General features: G+C 36.7%; 3 protein-coding genes across 4 annotated transcripts; 2 read left to right on the forward strand and 1 right to left on the reverse strand.

Moving 5' to 3' along the window:
* Nucleotides 1-322: 322 nt before the first annotated feature.
* Nucleotides 323-8,354, forward strand: LOC132029696 (probable WRKY transcription factor 20). 2 transcript variants are annotated; one of them, XM_059419022.1, is made up of 6 exons: nucleotides 323-604; nucleotides 2,429-2,620; nucleotides 3,787-4,333; nucleotides 4,458-4,614; nucleotides 4,683-4,838; nucleotides 7,405-8,354. In XM_059419022.1, exons 1-6 carry the CDS (start codon nucleotides 368-370, stop codon nucleotides 7,895-7,897), a joined length of 1,782 nt encoding a protein of 593 aa, XP_059275005.1. In that variant the 5' UTR covers nucleotides 323-367; the 3' UTR covers nucleotides 7,898-8,354. The 2 variants fall into 2 exon arrangements, with proteins under 2 accessions (XP_059275005.1, XP_059275006.1); XM_059419023.1 differs by lacking the exon at nucleotides 323-604 and adding an exon at nucleotides 1,384-2,331.
* A 140-nt stretch (nucleotides 8,355-8,494) lies between these two features.
* On the forward strand, nucleotides 8,495-11,560 carry LOC132029697 (uncharacterized). The gene is made up of 2 exons (XM_059419024.1): nucleotides 8,495-9,770; nucleotides 10,754-11,560. The coding sequence occupies exons 1-2, from the start codon at nucleotides 9,593-9,595 to the stop codon at nucleotides 11,344-11,346; spliced, it is 771 nt and encodes a 256-aa protein (XP_059275007.1). The 5' UTR covers nucleotides 8,495-9,592; the 3' UTR covers nucleotides 11,347-11,560.
* Nucleotides 11,561-12,140: 580 nt separating this feature from the next.
* Nucleotides 12,141-17,487, reverse strand: LOC132029698 (wall-associated receptor kinase 2-like). Its single transcript, XM_059419025.1, has 3 exons — nucleotides 16,326-17,487; nucleotides 15,654-15,785; nucleotides 12,141-13,449 (listed from the first exon to the last, which is right to left on the reverse strand). The coding sequence occupies exons 1-3, from the start codon at nucleotides 17,251-17,253 to the stop codon at nucleotides 12,266-12,268; spliced, it is 2,244 nt and encodes a 747-aa protein (XP_059275008.1). The 5' UTR covers nucleotides 17,254-17,487; the 3' UTR covers nucleotides 12,141-12,265.
* Between the last annotated feature and the right edge of the window lie 1,340 nt (nucleotides 17,488-18,827).

Below are 18,827 nucleotides of genomic sequence, written 5' to 3' on the forward strand. Positions count from 1 at the left end.
AATGTGTACCTCTAAATGTGAATTCTCGCTACTTTTTTCCTTTTTTTTCATGGTTTTGGTCAAATCTAACAAACAGAGTTCGATGAATATTTTGTCGGAGGCTAAAAGTGGTAACTTTTGACGAAATTAAAGGACCAAAACTGTTAAGTGCATACTTAAGGACTATTTTTAACCAATCCTCATAGTTAAGGACCATTTTTGATAATTTGTGGCAAACTTAAAGGACCAAAATCGTTAAGTGCATAGTTGAAGGACTATTTTGAACCTACTCTTAGTTAAGGGACCATTTATGTCCTTTTCTCGGCCATATCCCGTATCTCTCCTTTTGACTGTGTCTTCTCCAACAAACTCTTTCTGAAATCCGTCAATGGAAGAGTCTCAGTCTCACTCTGAGTACCAAAATAGCAACTCATATTCCTCACAAGTCAAATTTGGAAGCTCAGATGTTGGATCCAACAACAGCAACAGTGGTGCTAAGTATAAGCTGATGTCACCTGCTAAGCTCCCCATCTCTCGTTCCTCAACTGCCACGTGTATCACTATCCCACCTGGTCTCAGTCCTTCATCCTTTCTCGATTCTCCCGTTCTTCTTTCTAACCTCAAAGTTAGTCCTTAACACACCTTTTATTATGCTTTCCAACCATTTTTACCTTTCGCATTTTGGGCCAAAAATTAGATATCTTAACTACTGCTCCTTCCCTCTCAATTTATGTGTCTTACTTAGTTACTACATTTATTATGCTTTCTCACATTTTTACTTTTTGATTGGGGATCTGATACCCTATTTAGATGCGTTTCGCTTGTTAAGAAAATGAAAATTGGATATCTTACCTGCTACAATTTATGTAACACTCTATTCATTTTTAGTCTGTTCCGAAAAGAACGTCACTTTTATATATTTATAGACAATTTTACTTTAAAATTTCCATTTTATCCTTAATGAAATGATTTATAGTCATACAAATATCTATTAACTTATTTTAGACCACAAGTTAATTTATGTGATGGTGTTTGAGTGAGCACAGAGTTTAAGAATGAAAGGATGACTTTGAAACTTGTGGTTTAAAATAAGTCAAACACACCTGTGTAGTTCTACTTTGCAATACAAGAAATTTATGCTTTCTGAGAATTTCACTTTCAGATTGGGGGATCCAATACCCTAATTACATGCCTTTTTGCTTCTTAAGAAAAACGAAAGCTGGATATCTTAACTATTACTCCCTCTGTCACACTTTATGTGGCACCTTTCGGATTTCGAGAGTTAAATAAGTTTTTCTTTGACCGTGATTTTTCATATGCTTTTTAAATTGTTAATTAATGTGACTTATAGTACTAAATTTCCAAATATAATAAGTTTTGCTGTTAAAATTAAGACATTTGACTTTTGAAATCTGAATTGTGATACGTAAATTGGGATAAAGGGAGTACTTGGGGATCCGATACCCTAATTAGGTGCTTTTTGCTTGTTAAGAATACGAGATTGGATATCCTAACTACTCCGTACTATTTTGACTGCTAATCTGGATTAGTTTAAGTGTTGTTAAGAGTAAGGTAATATAGTTGTGATGTCTTCAATTTGAGTGAAATGCTAATCTAAAAATTGTTATCCTTATTTAATTAAGATTAGATTGTGTGCTTTATTCACGTAATAATACTTTGAGTGGAGGACTCGGACGAATTTATTGATGCGATCGCTGCTTTCATAAAGTGCTTTTTGAACTATTAATTAGATGTTTTGTTGTTTTCATTATATTGCAATTTGTTAGCTTGATTCTTTTTTCCCACCTTAATGCTATTTTGGGGAATACATATTAATATATGCTTACATATGGATTCCTGTGCAATTTGCAACCGTTGGTTATGATGCTCTTACATTAGGAAAGCTGATATAATTATTCGTCTAGATTTTGGTGGAATTATATTCTTTCTTTCTCTGCATATTTAGCCGTCAGTGTGTTTCTTCACATGTTGAATCTTTCTTTTGACAAGGTGCTCAACTTACCACTAAGTTGTTCCCTAAAGAAAAAGATACTGGTGTTATGAATGTGACCATAATAATGGCATCAGAGAGTTGTATGCTTTTTTGTTATTCTAACCAGTATGATTATTATAAGCATATGTGCTGTATGTGTCATTTAAGTCTTATATTGAAAGGTTCCAACTTCAGTGGCCGGTGATGAATAACCTTTGAAACTACTATAAGTGGCATCTTCTTGAAGCATATTTGTCCACCACCGAGATGGAATGATAATTGATAAAGAAACATAGCCAAAAAAAAAAAAAAAAAAAGGTTTCTTCCCCCATGAAAAAGCAGGAAGCAGAGAAAAAAGAGTAAATTTGTATCACCTTGGTTATCCTATGTTCAGATGCTATTTCTATTTGGAAAGAAAATTGTGATCAGTGAATAGTATTTCACTTGTACCTGCAGGCTGAGCCGTCTCCAACAACAGGTTCCTTCTCCAAGTTTCAACTAATGCAAGGCTCTAGTCGGAGTGCTTCTTTTTCGTTGATGAGAAGCTGTTCCAGTGGAAATTTATACGGTGAAACGACCGGCGAATTTGAGTTTAAATTTGCTGTTGGATCTAGTTCTACATCAGGATCACTGGCGAAGGAAGCTGCGGTAATGCCTTTGCTTGTTATCCTTGGCATTATTGGAAATACATCACCGAAGTTTTGTTCAAAACCCATATGCTTGAATTAGGTTAGAAACAAGGAAATACAACAAGAGCACTATTGAATATTAGTTATTTTCTCTTCCCCCTTTAAAACTTCTCAATGGGCCAATCCACTCCTTAAATTGAACAGTCCTTGATTCAGAAATTTGTTTGAAAATCTGACTTTGGTGTTCCTGAATTCTCTCTCCCTCACACTCTCACTCACTTGCAGCATCTCGGTGGTAAAAGGATTGAGACACAATTCTTACCAATTAAAAAAAAAAAAAAAGGATCAAAACACAATTCTTTGCACTTGATGCCTGTTGTATGCTTGTAATTATAACATGATATGTCAGTCACAGAAATTCTGTTGATCTTCTTGCATATGAATTTCATCACATATGATTACAAACATACACAAGGCATTTAGTTCAAATAACTTTGTCTCAGTTCTTTCACCAGTGAGGCGCGGCAAGTGAGAGCATACAATTTCTTGCATATGAATTTTATCTCATAATTTCTTTGTAACCAAGGTTGTGGGAACAGGTGGGTTTTTGGTTAATTCTCTCTTTAACATTAGCATAAAGCAGTACAATGATTGCATCTCTTTTGTTCTGTTTGTGTGTTTTTAGTTTTTGTAATACGGTTATTACATCTCTTTTGTCACTTGTTCAAGACCCTTAAATGAATTAATTTTAAAGATACTTTATGAAAAATGAAAAGAATGGAGTGTAGCTGTTAACAGTACAGTCAAAAGGTGTTAACTCGTTGCCAGGAAAATGATGATTGGTTTGCACTGTATATTTGGTTTCCATATATGTCGCCAATTTCTTCCTCTTGGTTTTATTTGTTTTCTTCTAGTTCTACTGTTGAGTGGATGTGTGGTTCTGATGAATTACTCATTTCACTTGACTGATACTTTGGGGTTTGGAAGCATTTCCTTTCTTTCTACATGGATTTAATGACAGAAGATCCAACAAGAATAGAAAGGCCCTGCAGACCTTTGGTTTCTTTTGCCCCTTCTAGTTAGTTTTTTTATTATCTTTAGCACCTAAAGAAGTAACACGTGAACTTCATTATTATTTCAACCGACTTGAATCGAGTTAGTTCCTAATACACTGTTGTAATGAAGTTTTCAGCAGGTTTCAACCAACAGCAAAGTGAACCACTGAATCAAGTTCAAGATCGATGTCTTTCTCAATCATTAGCACCTTCAGCTCTTGTTAAAAGCGAGATGCCTAATTCAAAGGAGCTGAATCTACCTTCACCTGTTAGTTTAGATGCCTCGTCAATTAGTACTGCTGCTGCAACTGAAAATGAGGAAATAAATCAGAGAGGTCAATCAAATCCAAGCTTGCAAGGGTCACATTCTGATAATAAAGATGTATCATCGGTAACAGCTGACAGATCATCAGAAGATGGGTATAACTGGAGAAAGTATGGCCAGAAACTTGTTAAAGGAAGTGAATTCCCAAGGAGTTACTACAAATGTACATACCCAAACTGTGAAGTTAAAAAGATATTTGAGCGCTCTCCTGATGGACACATAACAGAGATTGTTTATAAAGGTTCCCATGATCATCCTAAACCCCAACCCAGCCGTAGGTTTACTCCTGGTGCTCTTACGTCCATCCAAGAAGACAGAGGTGAGAGAGAAGCATGCCTCACTGGTCAAGAAGGTAAACTGAATTGCTCTTTAAGGGTTGTTTCCCCCTCAAAAAATGCATGACATGGTAGTCTTTATTGAAGCTTCTTTGATCTCATATGGAGTTATTCCTCTCTCTGGTTTATCTTTTCTTGAAGACAAATTCAACACTAATGCCCAGACTAGTAACACTGAGCCCAGTGGTACTCCACTATCACCTCGACAAGCAGATGATGATGGTCTTGAAGGTACAGTATCTCAGTTGCACAGCGTTAATGATCAGATGGACGAGGATGATCCATTTGCAAAGAGAAGGTAAAAACTGAGGGCACTAAATTTATTCCTGTGACGTAGTTCGATTTAACAATGGAGTCTTTAAACAGGAAAATGGATGGTTGCATGGATATTACACCAGTTGTTAAGCCCATCCGCGAACCGCGCGTTGTTGTTCAAACTGTGAGTGAAGTTGATATATTGGATGATGGATACAGGTGGCGGAAATACGGTCAAAAGGTGGTCCGCGGTAATCCTAATCCCAGGTATGTAAAGCATTGTCAAATGTTACCTTATTCAAAAAAAAAAAAAAGGTATGTAAAGCATTGTGTGGCATCTAATGCTAAGTGTCTGAAGTTCATGGTGGTTAAGAGGTTGTTTTATGGTCCAAATTAAATCAACATTTTTCGGGGGAGTTCCCCATAATGTTCTAAGCCATCTTTCTGGCTGACTCAATAGATTCCCCTCTCAATAACAATTTTACTTAACAAAGTGAAGACATAGATAGTCAACTTCTTGTTTTGGGTGAGATGAGATGTAGTGGTGATGTCTAATTAAGCTGTGAAACTTATTGACAATTCCATACAACCATAACTGGAAAAATTGGGAAGTCATGTGTTATAGCAGAAAGCCTTGGGTGTGTGGCATAGTCAGCTTAGAATGTAAGCACTTTCAAGTTATAACTAATTAGACTTTCTCTCAATGAGGTCGAATCTGTACAGGCTGTTGAGAAATGATTTGAAATCATTTATATGTCAATTCTATTTGCTTGGTAGCCATTTACATAAATCAAACAAAATTTATTATGTGAAATAATATTATGTGAAATAAACAACCCTCCCTCTCCCCCATTTAGCAGTGACTCTTCTGACCCCCTTTTCCACCTAAATTTCTTGGTTCTGAATCCACTGCTATTTTTGTGTATCATAGTATTAATAATACGTATAAACCAGTGTTAATAATGATTAATGGCAGCAGTGCCATTATTTAATTATTGATACTTCGACAAATTCTTTGGGCTAAAATTTCATTGAGAGATTAATTACCACTTTTTTTTTTTTTTTATGACATGGGAACCCGCAGCCGCTACCCTTCGGGTGCGCACAGGGTAAACCCAGCTCCTGTGCAATAGCTCGCAAATCACACAGGAGAGATAACCCGCACTAGGCAAGCCCTGTGCGACGAGCTCGACCCAGAAGGCAAATCCCCTGCTGTCGTAGGCAGGGGGTTTCGAACCTGAGACCTCCATTATGAAAGCCCCATGCTCAACCAACTGAGCCACCCTTGCGGGTAGATTAATTACCATTTTACTTTTACGTTATTAAAAAAAAAAAGGTTAATTACCACTTGACTGCCTGTAGATCAAGTTACAGCTACATCATTTGAAGCTTCTGTTAGAGAAAGTATCACTTCAGTGATCATTTATATCCAGTATGTGCTTTTCTCTGCTCATTTAATTGTTGGTACTCTTGAGAGCTCCTTAATAGCATAATGGCCTAAAGTATTCGGAGGTCCTAGATTCAACTCTCCCATACCCTTGTAATGCTGAGGTAAAGCAAGGTTTAATGTGGACCTGCATGATTGCGTGTGAACCTTCTGGCTTTAAAATATAGAAAGTTGGACCACTCAGTATTTCATTTATTTGCCAAAGGCCTGATTGTAATGCCATTGTTTCAGCAGTAGACCATAGAGTTCTATATGCCAGATTGTCAAACAAACATTTCAGAATGAGCTGAATCTACTTCTCGTGAGACCATCTAAGTAGAGGGTGAATGTTTTTCTGGCTTGATTGATTATCTTCAGGTACATGTTTAATTAGGAATCTAGGACAAGTGAATAAAAACCTTACACGTGTTAAAATATCAAGTTAATAGGTGAATAGATTCATACACACCTAGATTCATTGTACTTGAATAAAGAAAATCATATAGAATATCTTTTATAGGATACCTCAGGATATTCTGTATTTAATTATAAATATTTAATTATTTTATTAGCATAGGGATTGATTACCTACCATATTATACATAGCCTAAGACTCCTATATAAGAAGCACCTCTTCCACATTGTTAAGTAAGTCAATGTGAAATTCTTCTATTTTCACAGTATGATTATCTAGGGTGTGTTTGGTAAGTGTTTTTCAATTTTCTCATGTTTGGTTGGTTAAAATTTTTGGAAACATTTTCTCTAGGAAAACAAGTTCCTTAAAAATGAGGAAAATGACTTCCCTAGTAGAAGTAGGGAAAACAAGTTCCACAAGTGACATTGCACATTGGTTATGTCCTCCCCCACCCTCCAACACAACTCATCTTCACCCCCACCGGCCACCCCCATCTCCCATAGTATTTGTCGAGATTATATACAAATGCTTTTAGGGTAATATTTTTGCTTACTTACTGAACACACCCCTAATCTCCTAAAAAAAAATTGTGAACTCAAAATAGTCTGAAGTATTAACTAGCTTTCATGGTTGGAAATTGCTAAACTAAAGACCGAGCAGGCAGAAAGACCATGCATCTAGCATTTCATCAAATCTCTGATAAATTTCTGAGTCTCTTTGCATGGAAGACCTGGTGATGTTTTCATTAATGTGGCGTGCTTTATGTTGGAAGGCGAAAGAACCTGGATTTGTTGACCTCTCTCTTTCAATTTTGTATTGTCTTTGGAAGGAGGGTGATTATGTAGCTATCATTTTAGGTAAAGAAAATAGTTAGTTTACCTTTTAAACTGTAAAGTCTACATCCAAAACTCAATGAACCCATGGTTTGTTGTTTCTTCACTCTAGCGGTGAGTTTCTTATGTTTTTATGGTATTCATGTGAATGTGATGTAGGAGTTATTACAAGTGCACCAATGCTGGTTGCCCTGTCAGGAAACATGTGGAGAGGGCATCCCATGATCCCAAAGCTGTAATTACTACATATGAGGGGAAACACAATCACGATGTACCAACCGCCAGGACTAATGGCCACGAAATGGCGGGATCGGCACCTGTAAATGGGGGTTCGAGGATCAGGGCGGAAGAGAATGGCTCAATTAGCTTGGATCTAGGTGTTGGTATAGCATATGGTACGGAGAATAGGCGCAATGGACAACTTCACACACTGCCTGCAGAAACTGTGCGTAGCCAAGTTCAGGTTTCAAGTTCTAGTATGATGGTAGTACAGCCAGCTGCAGTTGCGGCATGCTACAGCATTGTAAATGGTGGCATGAGCCGATTTGGAACTGTGGAAAATCGTGTTCAGGGCAACGGCTTTGAGACTCTGCCCTTGCAATCTTCTGCTCAATGTCCACAAAACTATGGAAGGATACTTTTGGGCCCGTGATTGTTTCTGCCTTCAGGCAAAAACTTAAAAATAAGAAGCCTCCGTGCGTTTCCTTTTTCTGCTTCTTGGTGGATTACAGAGGGCTACATCTCATGTTGGAGTATACACTTCGCTTCAGATTTGAGAACTATGTTGTATGATACAGTCTCACCAACTGTTCATTGTGTAATTAGCTTAATATCACATTTGCTTTATACCGATAGTATGCTACAAATTGTGACAATTATGGATGTCTGAGTAGATGTGAACGTCAATATATTCCACCAACAGTGGCAAAGTTTGCTCGGCCTAGCTGTGAAGAACTTGAAAGTATGGGCTCTATTTAGGAAATTAGAAGATAATTGAATATGTTGATTTCTGTAACATGGTAGTAGACACGTGAGAAATATATTTTCCCAATATAGTAAGGTAAAGAAAAGATCTCGATCTGATGAAAATGCATTTTTGTTCTTTTCCATTTGATGCTCTTGCACGCCATCTCATTAATTGCAGGACCCCTTTTTCTTTGTCTTTACTCCTGCATGGCCTCTGTTGTAGGTAATTGCTCCACACAACACCAGGCAAGGTTTCTGCTAAATTCACATGGATTTAGTTTGTATATTGACAGTATAAGATTCTTCTTCACACTAGTATAATTATCATGTTGTAGTAGGTTGCATGTTTATTTTCTAACTTATTAATTAGATTTATGGACAGCACCATCAGATCAATTATAGCAGGTTACCTTTATATTTCTGAATTACCATATTGGACTTTCTATGAAAATTTACTTATTTTTGTAAGTGAAGTTAACCTAATAGTATTAAAAAAGTAATCTGTATACTGACCGGTGCATAGAAAACTCAATTTACAGTACAGGAGGAAACGGTATCAGACGAATCCTGAAATTGTTGTACTTTAACTTACTACAATGTCGGAAAAGTTTTTGGTGGATATATAAATTCATTCGCAGAACCAAACCAATCATACCTTAAAATTTTATTACTACTTGACATACAAATTATGCAACTTGGTTTCACTACTGAACTCAATCAAACCCATCCAAAGAACCAGATAGTGTATGAGGCGATTTAAGTTGGGTCATGGACCAACTCCCATCAAAATCAAGTGATTTGTTTGAAAACAAAGTATACACCCCAGCAAAATCTGTAAATGTCCTCTAGCCTACCCAGGAGCTCCCAGTAAATTCCTCATGTTGTTTGTTGGGAACTGGAAATTAAGGCACAGTACTTCCAATGGAGCTTTTAATACATAAGTACAAAATCCTTAAATTCACTCAGTGTCGCTTCTCCTTCAGACAAAATTGGTAACGTGGTACATACAATTTCCACTAAACTGCTACCACGACACTTCATCCTTCACTAAGCTCATTGGATACTAGTCTCTACATATATTCACTATCTTTATTTACATTACATTCAACTTCTCCATACAATACTTGGTTTAAGTGTTGAGCTCTATGAAACAAAATACTATGACTGAGTTAACCATGCATAAAGAAACTTAATCAGTGGTGAAGTCAGAAATTTTGTTTAGGGGGTTCAAGATCAAGAGAATAATATTTGACTTTATATAATTTTCTGCGCCACCCATCGGTGGTGCTCTTAACGTGGTACTTTTTTTTCTTTCTAGTAACAATAGTAGCATTTACTACTACTAGCTAGGATAATTGAGAGGAAAATAAAGAATGCATGTATGTGGATGTCAGTGACGGAAACTATGAACTCATTTGGTGGTAAGCTGACAGATGCTTGCCCAAAAGTCAAGTGCAAATACAGAAGTTGTGGGAAGAGAAAAGATTATTATGAAGTCACTTCCAGAGAAAATCAAGCATTAAACTCCATATTTCAGCAAAAGTGGAGATGGTTTTATGGTAAAGTTTCTGTATTTCAATGTTCATGTATAATTCACTTCACTCCCTCTTTTTACTTCTTCTGTTTGCCGTTACATTTCTTGCGTTGTTTGTTAACTGGATTAAAGAGGCTGCACTTCTCCCCTCATTAAACACAAAGGTGCATCCTCTACTTGCACAAATTTTTTTTTTTAAATGACAGTGGTGCCCGAATCAGCTTGTACACTGCTAGAAAAAGAGGCTTTTTCCACCGACATTTAGTGGGAAATTTGTGCTATAAAACATGATTTTTCCACCTAATTCCCACTGAACAATCTCACTGGGAAAAAGCATAGTGGTAAACAGGTTCCCATTGAACCGCTGGAAAACTTCATAAATTTTTCATGTGAAAACTCTACTATTTATGTTTTTCCCACCGGTATTCAGTGGGAAATAGCTTGAAAATTTTTCAGTGGGAAAATAGTGATTTTTTAGTAGTGGTACGCACCTCGATTATTTTATTGGATATCTGTTATGTTCAGAGGTGGAGCCAGAATTTGAACTTTATGGGTTTAATGTTAGGATAGCAACATCAGGTGTTAGTAACTAGGTTTTAAATTTAATTTTTGTATATATTTTTTAGATTTCTTAATTCAAATACACGGTTTGTACTAAAGCTTACTATGTTCGGCCTAAGCCCTATGTAACCTTCTAGCTATGCCCCTAGTTAATTATTTCCCACCGATACATATATCAAATAACTTTGCCCATTAAGAATTAGATAAATGAGAAGAAATTATCTAGTATTTTTTGCCTCCGAAATTTAAACGTGAATCACGCTTCATTAATTTTGAAGCAGAACAGAATCTAGAGTATTGCCACTTTCTTTGTGTTCAATATGTTCCAAACCATGTGTTTGCCCATCAGCCCATATATAAACAACATATATAGTAGGCTTGGAGATATGTGCTTTTTTTTTTTCCAAGCTTGCTACTACTTCTGAGGTAATATTATGGCTAAAACAGAACTGGAGATTGGAGATCCATCTAGGAATGTCATCGAGAAGATTTTTCGGGCAGCCTCAACAAATCCATCAACGCAACATCGGACAATAAAAAAAGTTCTAAGGGTGAACAACACAGTAGATATTTCAGAGAAATTCGAGAAATACAGAGGGGCTGTGAAGAGAAGGTCCTTTGGGCAGCACCCAAGAAGCACAGTTGATGGAAATGAATTATTGCAATTTTATGTCACAACAATGACTTGCTGCTATGGGAAGAGGAAAATCATTTCTGACCTCTGCAAAGACCCCAGTTGTTGTGTTTGCAAGCTAATTCAAACCTGCTTCAGAAATTCGTGCAATTCAGAAAATGGAATTCAACTAAGCACAAGCAGTGATGCCCCGTGTGAACACGCGAGTCGCGTCTCCAACACAAAGAATGTCAAGAGAGCTGTCATAGTTTGCAGGACAATAGCCGGCAGAGTAGTAAACAAGGATGATATGAAACTTGATCAGGAGTATGATTCAGTTGCAAGTGGACTTCATTCCAGGTCACAGTACTTGATTGTAAAGGATTCAGATGCTGTACTCCCATGCTTCATCATAGTTTTAAACTGAACATATTCATGTTGTATGCTAAGAAGCGGATTCAGGATTTAAACTGAATATATTCTTGTTGTATACTAAGAGCGTATTCAGGATTTAAACTGAATATATTCATGTTGTATACTAAGAAGCGGATTCAGGATTTAAACTGAATATATTCTTGTTGTATACTAGAAGCGTATTCAGGATTTAAACTTGATTAGTTCAACTTTTAAGGTTTTTAGAATTGAACTTATTAGTAATTGAAATTGTGGGTTCAGAATTTATATTTATTAAAAGTTACTTAGTGGTTTGTCACATAAATATCTATGTCAGTGTAAAACATATTGGGTTCAGTTGAACCCTTTGGATAAAGGTTCCATCCACCCCCGTGGTACTTTTACATTTTCCTTGAACCACCTATCTAAGCTTCTCTTTATGTACTTCTTATTTCCCTCTCATATTATAAACAAGCTACTGTTAAGGTTTCTTGTCTATAGTAATCAACCTTAGAACTGCTACCGTTAACGACAATGTAGTTATGTATTCTTTTAGTAAAGCTTCTGAATCAATTTAAGATAGGACAGATATAGCCTGGGTAATAGCTTGCCAAGGTTTTATATTTGCTAAGCAATTCAGTTCTCATATTTGGGTTCGAAACAGTTCGTTACTAATGATGACCATTGTGTTTCTAATTGTTTTTTTTTTTTTTTTTTTTTCAATTTTCTAAGATGCAGAAAAATTACCCAATTGTAAGGAATTACTTATTTTAATTGATTGGCTGAATAAGTGTTTAAAAAGCTCAAAAAGCAAAGAAGTGAAACAAACAGGTCTACTCTTTTCATTGTAGATTTACAAAAACAAGTGCCATATTTATGTGAAAGTTATCATTATGTACTAAGGCCAATTACATTCATTCCACAAGCAAACTATTAAAGATAGATAAGGATTGCTAATTTTCTTCTATTATACTATCAGATGAATAACTATATAAACTCCCACTTTTAGGAGAAATATTCTCTTGAAAACTATCAGCATGGGGCATGTCATATGATCTCGTCACAAGAAGATCGTCAAGTTCAGCAGCTACCTCCTTCATGCTCGGTCTGTTTCTTGCATTAGATCTCAAGCATCTTTTGGCAAGCTTAGCCACTATAGAGACCATCTCCTGACCTTCAACCTCTCTTGCAATCTCAGGATCTACCATTTCTAGCAGACGGCTTTGTTTGAACATTGATTTGAAACGCATTGCTAAGTTTTCAGCACTCAATGCATCAGAAGAGATAGCTCTTTGACTTGTAAGAAGCTCCAGAAGAACCACACCAAATGCATAAACATCACTTTTATCATTAAGTTGACCAGATCGAAAGTATTCGGGGTCTAAGTAACCAAACGTACCTCCAACTTGTGTTGTTAAGTGAGTCTTTTCAAGGGGAACTAATCTTGATAGTCCAAAATCAGAAACCACAGCTCTACAATTCTCATCTAATAATATGTTACTTGATTTGATATCTCTGTGGAAAATAGTTGTGGAAGCGCATGAATGCAAATAAGAAAGTGCCCCTGCTATTTCTCTAGCAATTCGCAAGCGATGCTCCAAAGATAGTGTGACTGTCGGTGTCCTTGATTCACTAGGACTAGGCCTAGAGCTTCCATGAAGATGGTGTGATAGAGTGCCATTGCTGATGTATTCATAGACCAATAATGGAACTTGAGTCTCTAAACAACAACCGAGTACCTTGACAATGTGTCTGTGGTTGATTTGAGAGAGAACGGAAATCTCATTTACAAACTGACCAACTTGATCTTCATCAACTACATTAGATTTCTTGATAGCAACGATGCTTCCATCTGATAGCATTCCTTTATAGACAGTACCAAGCCCTCCCTTGCCAAGAATTCGACTTTCGTTGAAGTTGTCTGTTGCTTTTTCCAACTCCTCTTTTTTGAAGAGTTTCATATGTAACAAAGTCCTACCACTTCCTGCACTTATAGAAATTCGCTTTTGCAATAGCAATCCGCCATTCCTTTTAAAGAACTTCTCTTTAGTTTTTCTTTCTTTCCTATTTCTTATTTGCCGATGTAGCAACACACAACCAGCTACCAGGACCATTAGAACAACAGCTGATGCAATTCCTGTTTGCACCAAAAAACAAAGTAAATGGAATAGTAACCAATTAAATTAGTTTTAGATCAAGATAGTGAAGTTGGTATTAAACAAGAGTGTGATATATCCATACTGCCAGCAGTTAGTGGCTCCTCCTAGCTTTCCAAGTTTCTGTCAACTGCTTGCACAACGAAGACATCTGACTAGGACCCTTATGCAGTTTTTAGTACAATTAAACCTTTTCGTTGAAGGGTATGTTTGATACGAAGAAAATGTTTTTCATGGAAAATAAGTAATTTTTTTTACTTATTTTGTGGTGTTTGGTAAATAAGCAAAAATATGAGTATTTAAAGAGCATTTATCATATAACATGAAACAGAAAAAATACATGCAACTTCTTAAAAAAAAATAGAGAAAAGACATCATGAAACTTCAAGAAGAAACTCACTTTAGCAACTAAACTTAGCGGTAATTAACCCCTAAACAAAGATAATTATTTACCCCCTTAGCGGCCTGGACGATTGAGTGTATTACACTCGCGCCACGTCATTGCCACATCATCATTACGTCATGTCATTGCCACGGCATTGCCACGTCAAAAATTACCAACTCTTCATTTTTTATTTTTCTTTTATTATTTTTTCTCTTTCTTCTACTTTCTCCTCATTCTCACCACACTTGCATCCCGCCACCAACACCACCGCCGCCCCACCTTCTTCCGCCCTCCACCCCCACCCTACCGCATTGTGATTTCTTCATTATTGAAGAACACCACCACCACCACGCCAACCCCCACCCAATTGCATTGTGATTTCTTCATTATTGAAGAACACCACCACCACCACGCTAACCCCCCCCCCCAACCAAACAACCAAACCCACCTTCTTCTTCCGCCCTCCACCCCCATTGCATTGTGATTTCTTCATTATTGAAGAAATTGCAATGTTCAATTTCTTCAATTGAGGCAATTTCAATTTCTTCATTATTCAAGCGAGAAAAAACTATCAACAATTTCGCCACACACCAATCCATTTGAACTGTAAAATAACCATCACTTGAAGAAATTTTATTATTTTTTCTCTCCACCCCACCCCATCCCACCCCACCCCACAGCCCCGCCCCCTCTTCTTCACCCCACAAATTTTCGTTTCTTTTTGTTTATTCAAAGTCAAATTCGTCTCTTCCCATAAAAAAATCTTGACGAAGGTATTGAAACAAAAATCACAGTCACTTGCACTCTGTAAAGAAACTAAATTGAAAGAAACAAAAAATTATCCAACAAAGAGGCATATACATTTCGTGCAATTCATCAAGAAATTAAGCATTTCTTCACTGAAAATTTGTCGCTCAGTTCTACTTGGACCATTCCATTTCCATTCAAATTCGAAAAAAATAACTAGCAAATGTTAATGTAATTTTTGCAAAATTTGAAATAGCCCCAACACAATACAAGAGATCAGCCGCAATACCATGAAATAGCCCCAAAACCAACCGCCAACCTTCACCAAACAGCCATGAAAAATGCAGCTTTAAACCACCCCTTTCAACAGAAAAAAAAAAAAAAAAAAAAAAGGAAAACCATTAAGAGAATTAGGATGGAACCTTACGGGTATTGAATAAAAACTTGGAGAAATTGGGGTTTAGAAACTCAGTAGAGGGAGGCAAGGATGGTGGGAAGGAAGATGGGTGGTGACGAGGTGGCTTAAGGGTGGAGATGGGTTGGTTTTGGGGTGAAGGAGAAGGTGGTTTGTTGGTCGGTTAATGGGCGATGGTAGCGGTGCAGTGGTGGTGTGATGGAGATCAGTGGGTGAAGGTGGTGGTGGGTGACGGTGACGGAGGGCGGGTGTGCGAGGCGTGGGTGGGGGGGTTGGAAGAAGGAGAAGGGAAAAGAATAAGAAAGAAAAGGAAAAAGTTAATTTAAAATGGAAAATAAAATATTAAGAAAATCTTAATATATCATCCAATTAGAAGATGACATCTGTACAATTGAGACCACTTTTAGTGTTTATTTTTTCCTCCCACGCGCTTTTAAGAGATTGAGTACACTTTCTTGCGTAGTCACCGTTAAGGGGGTAAATAATTATCGGTTAAGTTGTTTAGGGGGTAAATAATTCTGAGTTAAGTTTAGTTCTTCAAAGTGAGTTTTCTTTGCCCAGATTCAGGGGAAATGATGTCTTTTCTCAAAAAAATATATTCAAGTAATACTAGGAGGTGGGAGAAAAAAAGACAGTACCTAAGCATAGCTGCAAAACAAACATGGGTCTCCTATTATTTGGCTCACAGTAGAAACTGCCTGGAGTGTTAACACAACTAGTATTACGTGGACAATTATGCCTCCCATTTGGACTTCCACATTCGTTAATATCTGCAGGACAATAAATAAATAAAAAAGTTAGATTTGTTGATAGTATATATTATGGCATCTAACCTCTTCAAAGTTTGTAAATACGGAAATCACTACTAAAAAGACGATTATGACAGATAAATTCTATAGCTAAACAGCAAAATTCGTCGCTAATCCTATTCAGCGTCGGGCTATCAAAAGAATTATGTTAGCTACGATCAATTTAGTTACGAATTAGCGACATATTATTAACGAATTCTGTTAGCTATGAGCGAATTAGCGACGAAGTTCGTAGCTAATTTTTATTTTGCGGTGTATGTGTATATACCTTGACTTCCATCAGAGAGAATAGAGGTAAGGGTTGCCTTGATTGTCGAAAATATAATTACGTAAATAAAAGTGTTCTCTCTAGTACGTTAAGCTTTTTAGATGACATACTTCAATCACGCAATGAGTATCAGAGCACGTAGAGATCCTGAGATCGAATCTCATTGCCACCCATTATAAATTTATAATCAAAAAACGTGCATGGCCCATAGGAAAAAAAATAGGCTCGCATACCTTGACATCCATTAGTGAGGTAAGGGTTGCCTTGATAACCATGAGAGCAACGGCATCTGTATCCATCCATACCGTTGGAGGGGGATTTGACATTTACGCACTCACTATTCTTTCCACACGCATACTTTGGGCTTCCCATGGCTTGCTTGCAACTCTTGTTCCCCATCACCCAGTCCAGTGCAACTTCTTGTTCTTTATAGTCACACTTTCTTGATTTGCTACTTAATAATTCACTTGTGGTGTGATTGGAATTATAACCACTATGAGCAATCGTTAAATAACTACAATTGTTTTTTGCCCAGGAAGCATTCCGCGTGTTCATGGTTTGTACTGAAAATATTTGAGTATTTGGAATCCTTGAGATGGCACTTTGGCAACACCCATTATTCCCGGTGCAAGAGGAAGAAGAAACAAACTTATTACTATTATTAGCAGTCGTACCGCAGAAGGAAGCGCATGCACTTACAATTTCTTCGTTGTCTGCATCTTTGACATAAGCAAAGATATCACAACCAACGGCTATTAACTTATTCTCAGCTGCCGATATACTAAAATACCCATCTGGAATAGAAGTTTCCCACCAGACAGGTTCATCGCCATCAATGTTTTTACCTGAAGATTTATTGTGGAAAACAGGAATGAAAGGTATTTTGGTTCTGATTGAGTCCATTGAGATGTAGTAAATTGGTGGATTTGAAGAGATGAAGGCCGGTGAATGATTTGTATCATTGCAGGTGATTTCAAATTCTTTATCAAAGTAGCATCCTATCCCTATCCCAAATGGATATGGAATGGTTAAGTTCCCACATTTGTCTCTGCATCCAGGCTTTGACACCATCGGTTGCCTTGAAGCAGAAACAGCTTGAGTTTGCTGTAGAAGTACCACAAGAAGAAGAAAGACCAAAGTACTCTGGTTAAGCAGAGTCATCTCTGATCCACTTCAGTGGTTTTGAAAATGTATTGCCAAATTTTGTGGAGTATTTGCAAGAATACCTATTTGTAACCTATAAACAATCTTGTTTTATAGACCAACTCTAAGAGATTCAAAAAGAAAATAGAAGAAGAGATCTAGTGGCTTTACTTCCCTTTTCAGTCGTCCTTCCGTGACTTCAGAGTTCACAATCTTCTATTGCAATATTTCACTATAATAATCATGTGTTCTGTAGAATCGATCTTTCATGTTATATTGTATATTATATGTTCTCAATAACAATACTTGGCTATATCAACCAAAAACTACTGAAACAAACGATACTTTTATATCTTTTCTTTTAATACAAATGAAGCACATGCCAACTATAGGACGGGAGTCGTGATCCACACCTAATCTAGATGTTGTATCCATGCTTCACACGGAGTATTATTATTTATGTTTGTTATGTTCTTACTTTTTACTCTTTTCTGTTTTTTGGCTTGTTTGTTCTTTTTCTATTTTTTAACAAATAAGGAAGAATTAGCATGTAAAGTAAATTAATTTTGGTAATACGTGAAATAAAAGGCTTTCTTTCTAGTGTATAAACCAACACAAATTATCAACAAAAATCTTTAAATCCGAATTCCATCGACCCAAGCAATATAAGTGGCCGTTTGGCCATCTGACAAATGCAATTTCTAAATACCATTTTTAACTTTAAAAACAAAAACTATTCTTCTCAAAGTTCACAATTTTCATGGCCAAACGAGCCCTTATGTGTCGCGGATTGCTCCATTTGAGCTGCAACCGACCCGGCTAATAAGATAGAGAAGTTACCACTATTAGTAATATTAAAACATGGGTAGTTGGTCTTGACCTAGTGACTTCTTCTCTCCCAAAAACCGTTTCCTCTTTTGTTCTTTAAAAGAAACCAGAACATTTTTTTTTTTACCGAAAAGGACCAAAATTACCCCTGAACTTTGAAAAATAGTTCATCCATACCCTTCGTTATGCTTTAGGGCCAATTATACCCTTACCGTTATACTATGGGGTCAATTATACTCTTATGTCTAACAGCTGCCACGTGGCATCATCCCAGCCCTTCAAAATTATTTTCCCCTCAAATAATTTTTTACTCACTAAAATAACCCAATTCGACTCGAATTTTTTTTTTGACCAAAGTAATACGGACCCAACCCATTACCGCTTGGTTGGAAAAAAAAAATCTTTTTTTTGCGCGGAGTGCCCTTCTTTTCGGCTGGTCTTTATATTTTGCCCTTCATTTATGCCTTCTTTAATTTTGCCCCCGCTTTGTTTAATGAATATTTTTTGACGAAATTACCCTTATCCCATTAAAACCCTTTCTATTTCGGCAGCTTGCCCTTTTCTTTTCTTTTTTTGCTTCTTCGTTCCTCATCCGTTTTGTGTCCGTATTATCGTTCTAAAATTTAGGTACGAATTTGGATATTTTGCTCGTTTCAATATTTGTTTTTATGTTGAATTGATATCTTTGTCTTCGTCGTTTTTTATATTTAATTTATCCTTTTCGATTTAAAATTATAGTATTTTTGTTACGTTGTCTATGATTT

The sequence above is a fragment of the Lycium ferocissimum genome, chromosome 9 (genome assembly GCF_029784015.1).
Source record: "Lycium ferocissimum isolate CSIRO_LF1 chromosome 9, AGI_CSIRO_Lferr_CH_V1, whole genome shotgun sequence".
Classification (NCBI taxonomy): Eukaryota; Viridiplantae; Streptophyta; class Magnoliopsida; order Solanales; family Solanaceae; genus Lycium; species Lycium ferocissimum.

Bases quoted from the DNA above. Each gene is read 5' to 3' on its own strand.
- LOC132029697 (XM_059419024.1), top strand. From the start codon at position 9,593: ATGTGGATGTCAGTGACGGAAACTATGAACTCATTTGGTGGTAAGCTG. The intron at 9,771-10,753 runs GTAAAGTTTCTG...TGGCTAAAACAG, and splicing joins AAAGTGGAGATGGTTTTATG to AACTGGAGATTGGAGATCCA.
- LOC132029696 (XM_059419022.1), top strand. From the start codon at position 368: ATGGAAGAGTCTCAGTCTCACTCTGAGTACCAAAATAGCAACTCATAT. The intron at 605-2,428 runs GTTAGTCCTTAA...TTGTACCTGCAG, and splicing joins TTCTTCTTTCTAACCTCAAA to GCTGAGCCGTCTCCAACAAC. The intron at 4,334-4,457 runs GTAAACTGAATT...CTTTTCTTGAAG, and splicing joins ATGCCTCACTGGTCAAGAAG to ACAAATTCAACACTAATGCC.
- LOC132029698 (XM_059419025.1), bottom strand. From the start codon at position 17,253: ATGACTCTGCTTAACCAGAGTACTTTGGTCTTTCTTCTTCTTGTGGTA. The intron at 15,786-16,325 runs GTATGCGAGCCT...ATTGTCCTGCAG, and splicing joins CCTCACTAATGGATGTCAAG to ATATTAACGAATGTGGAAGT. The intron at 13,450-15,653 runs GTACTGTCTTTT...TGGTGCAAACAG, and splicing joins TGTTTTGCAGCTATGCTTAG to GAATTGCATCAGCTGTTGTT.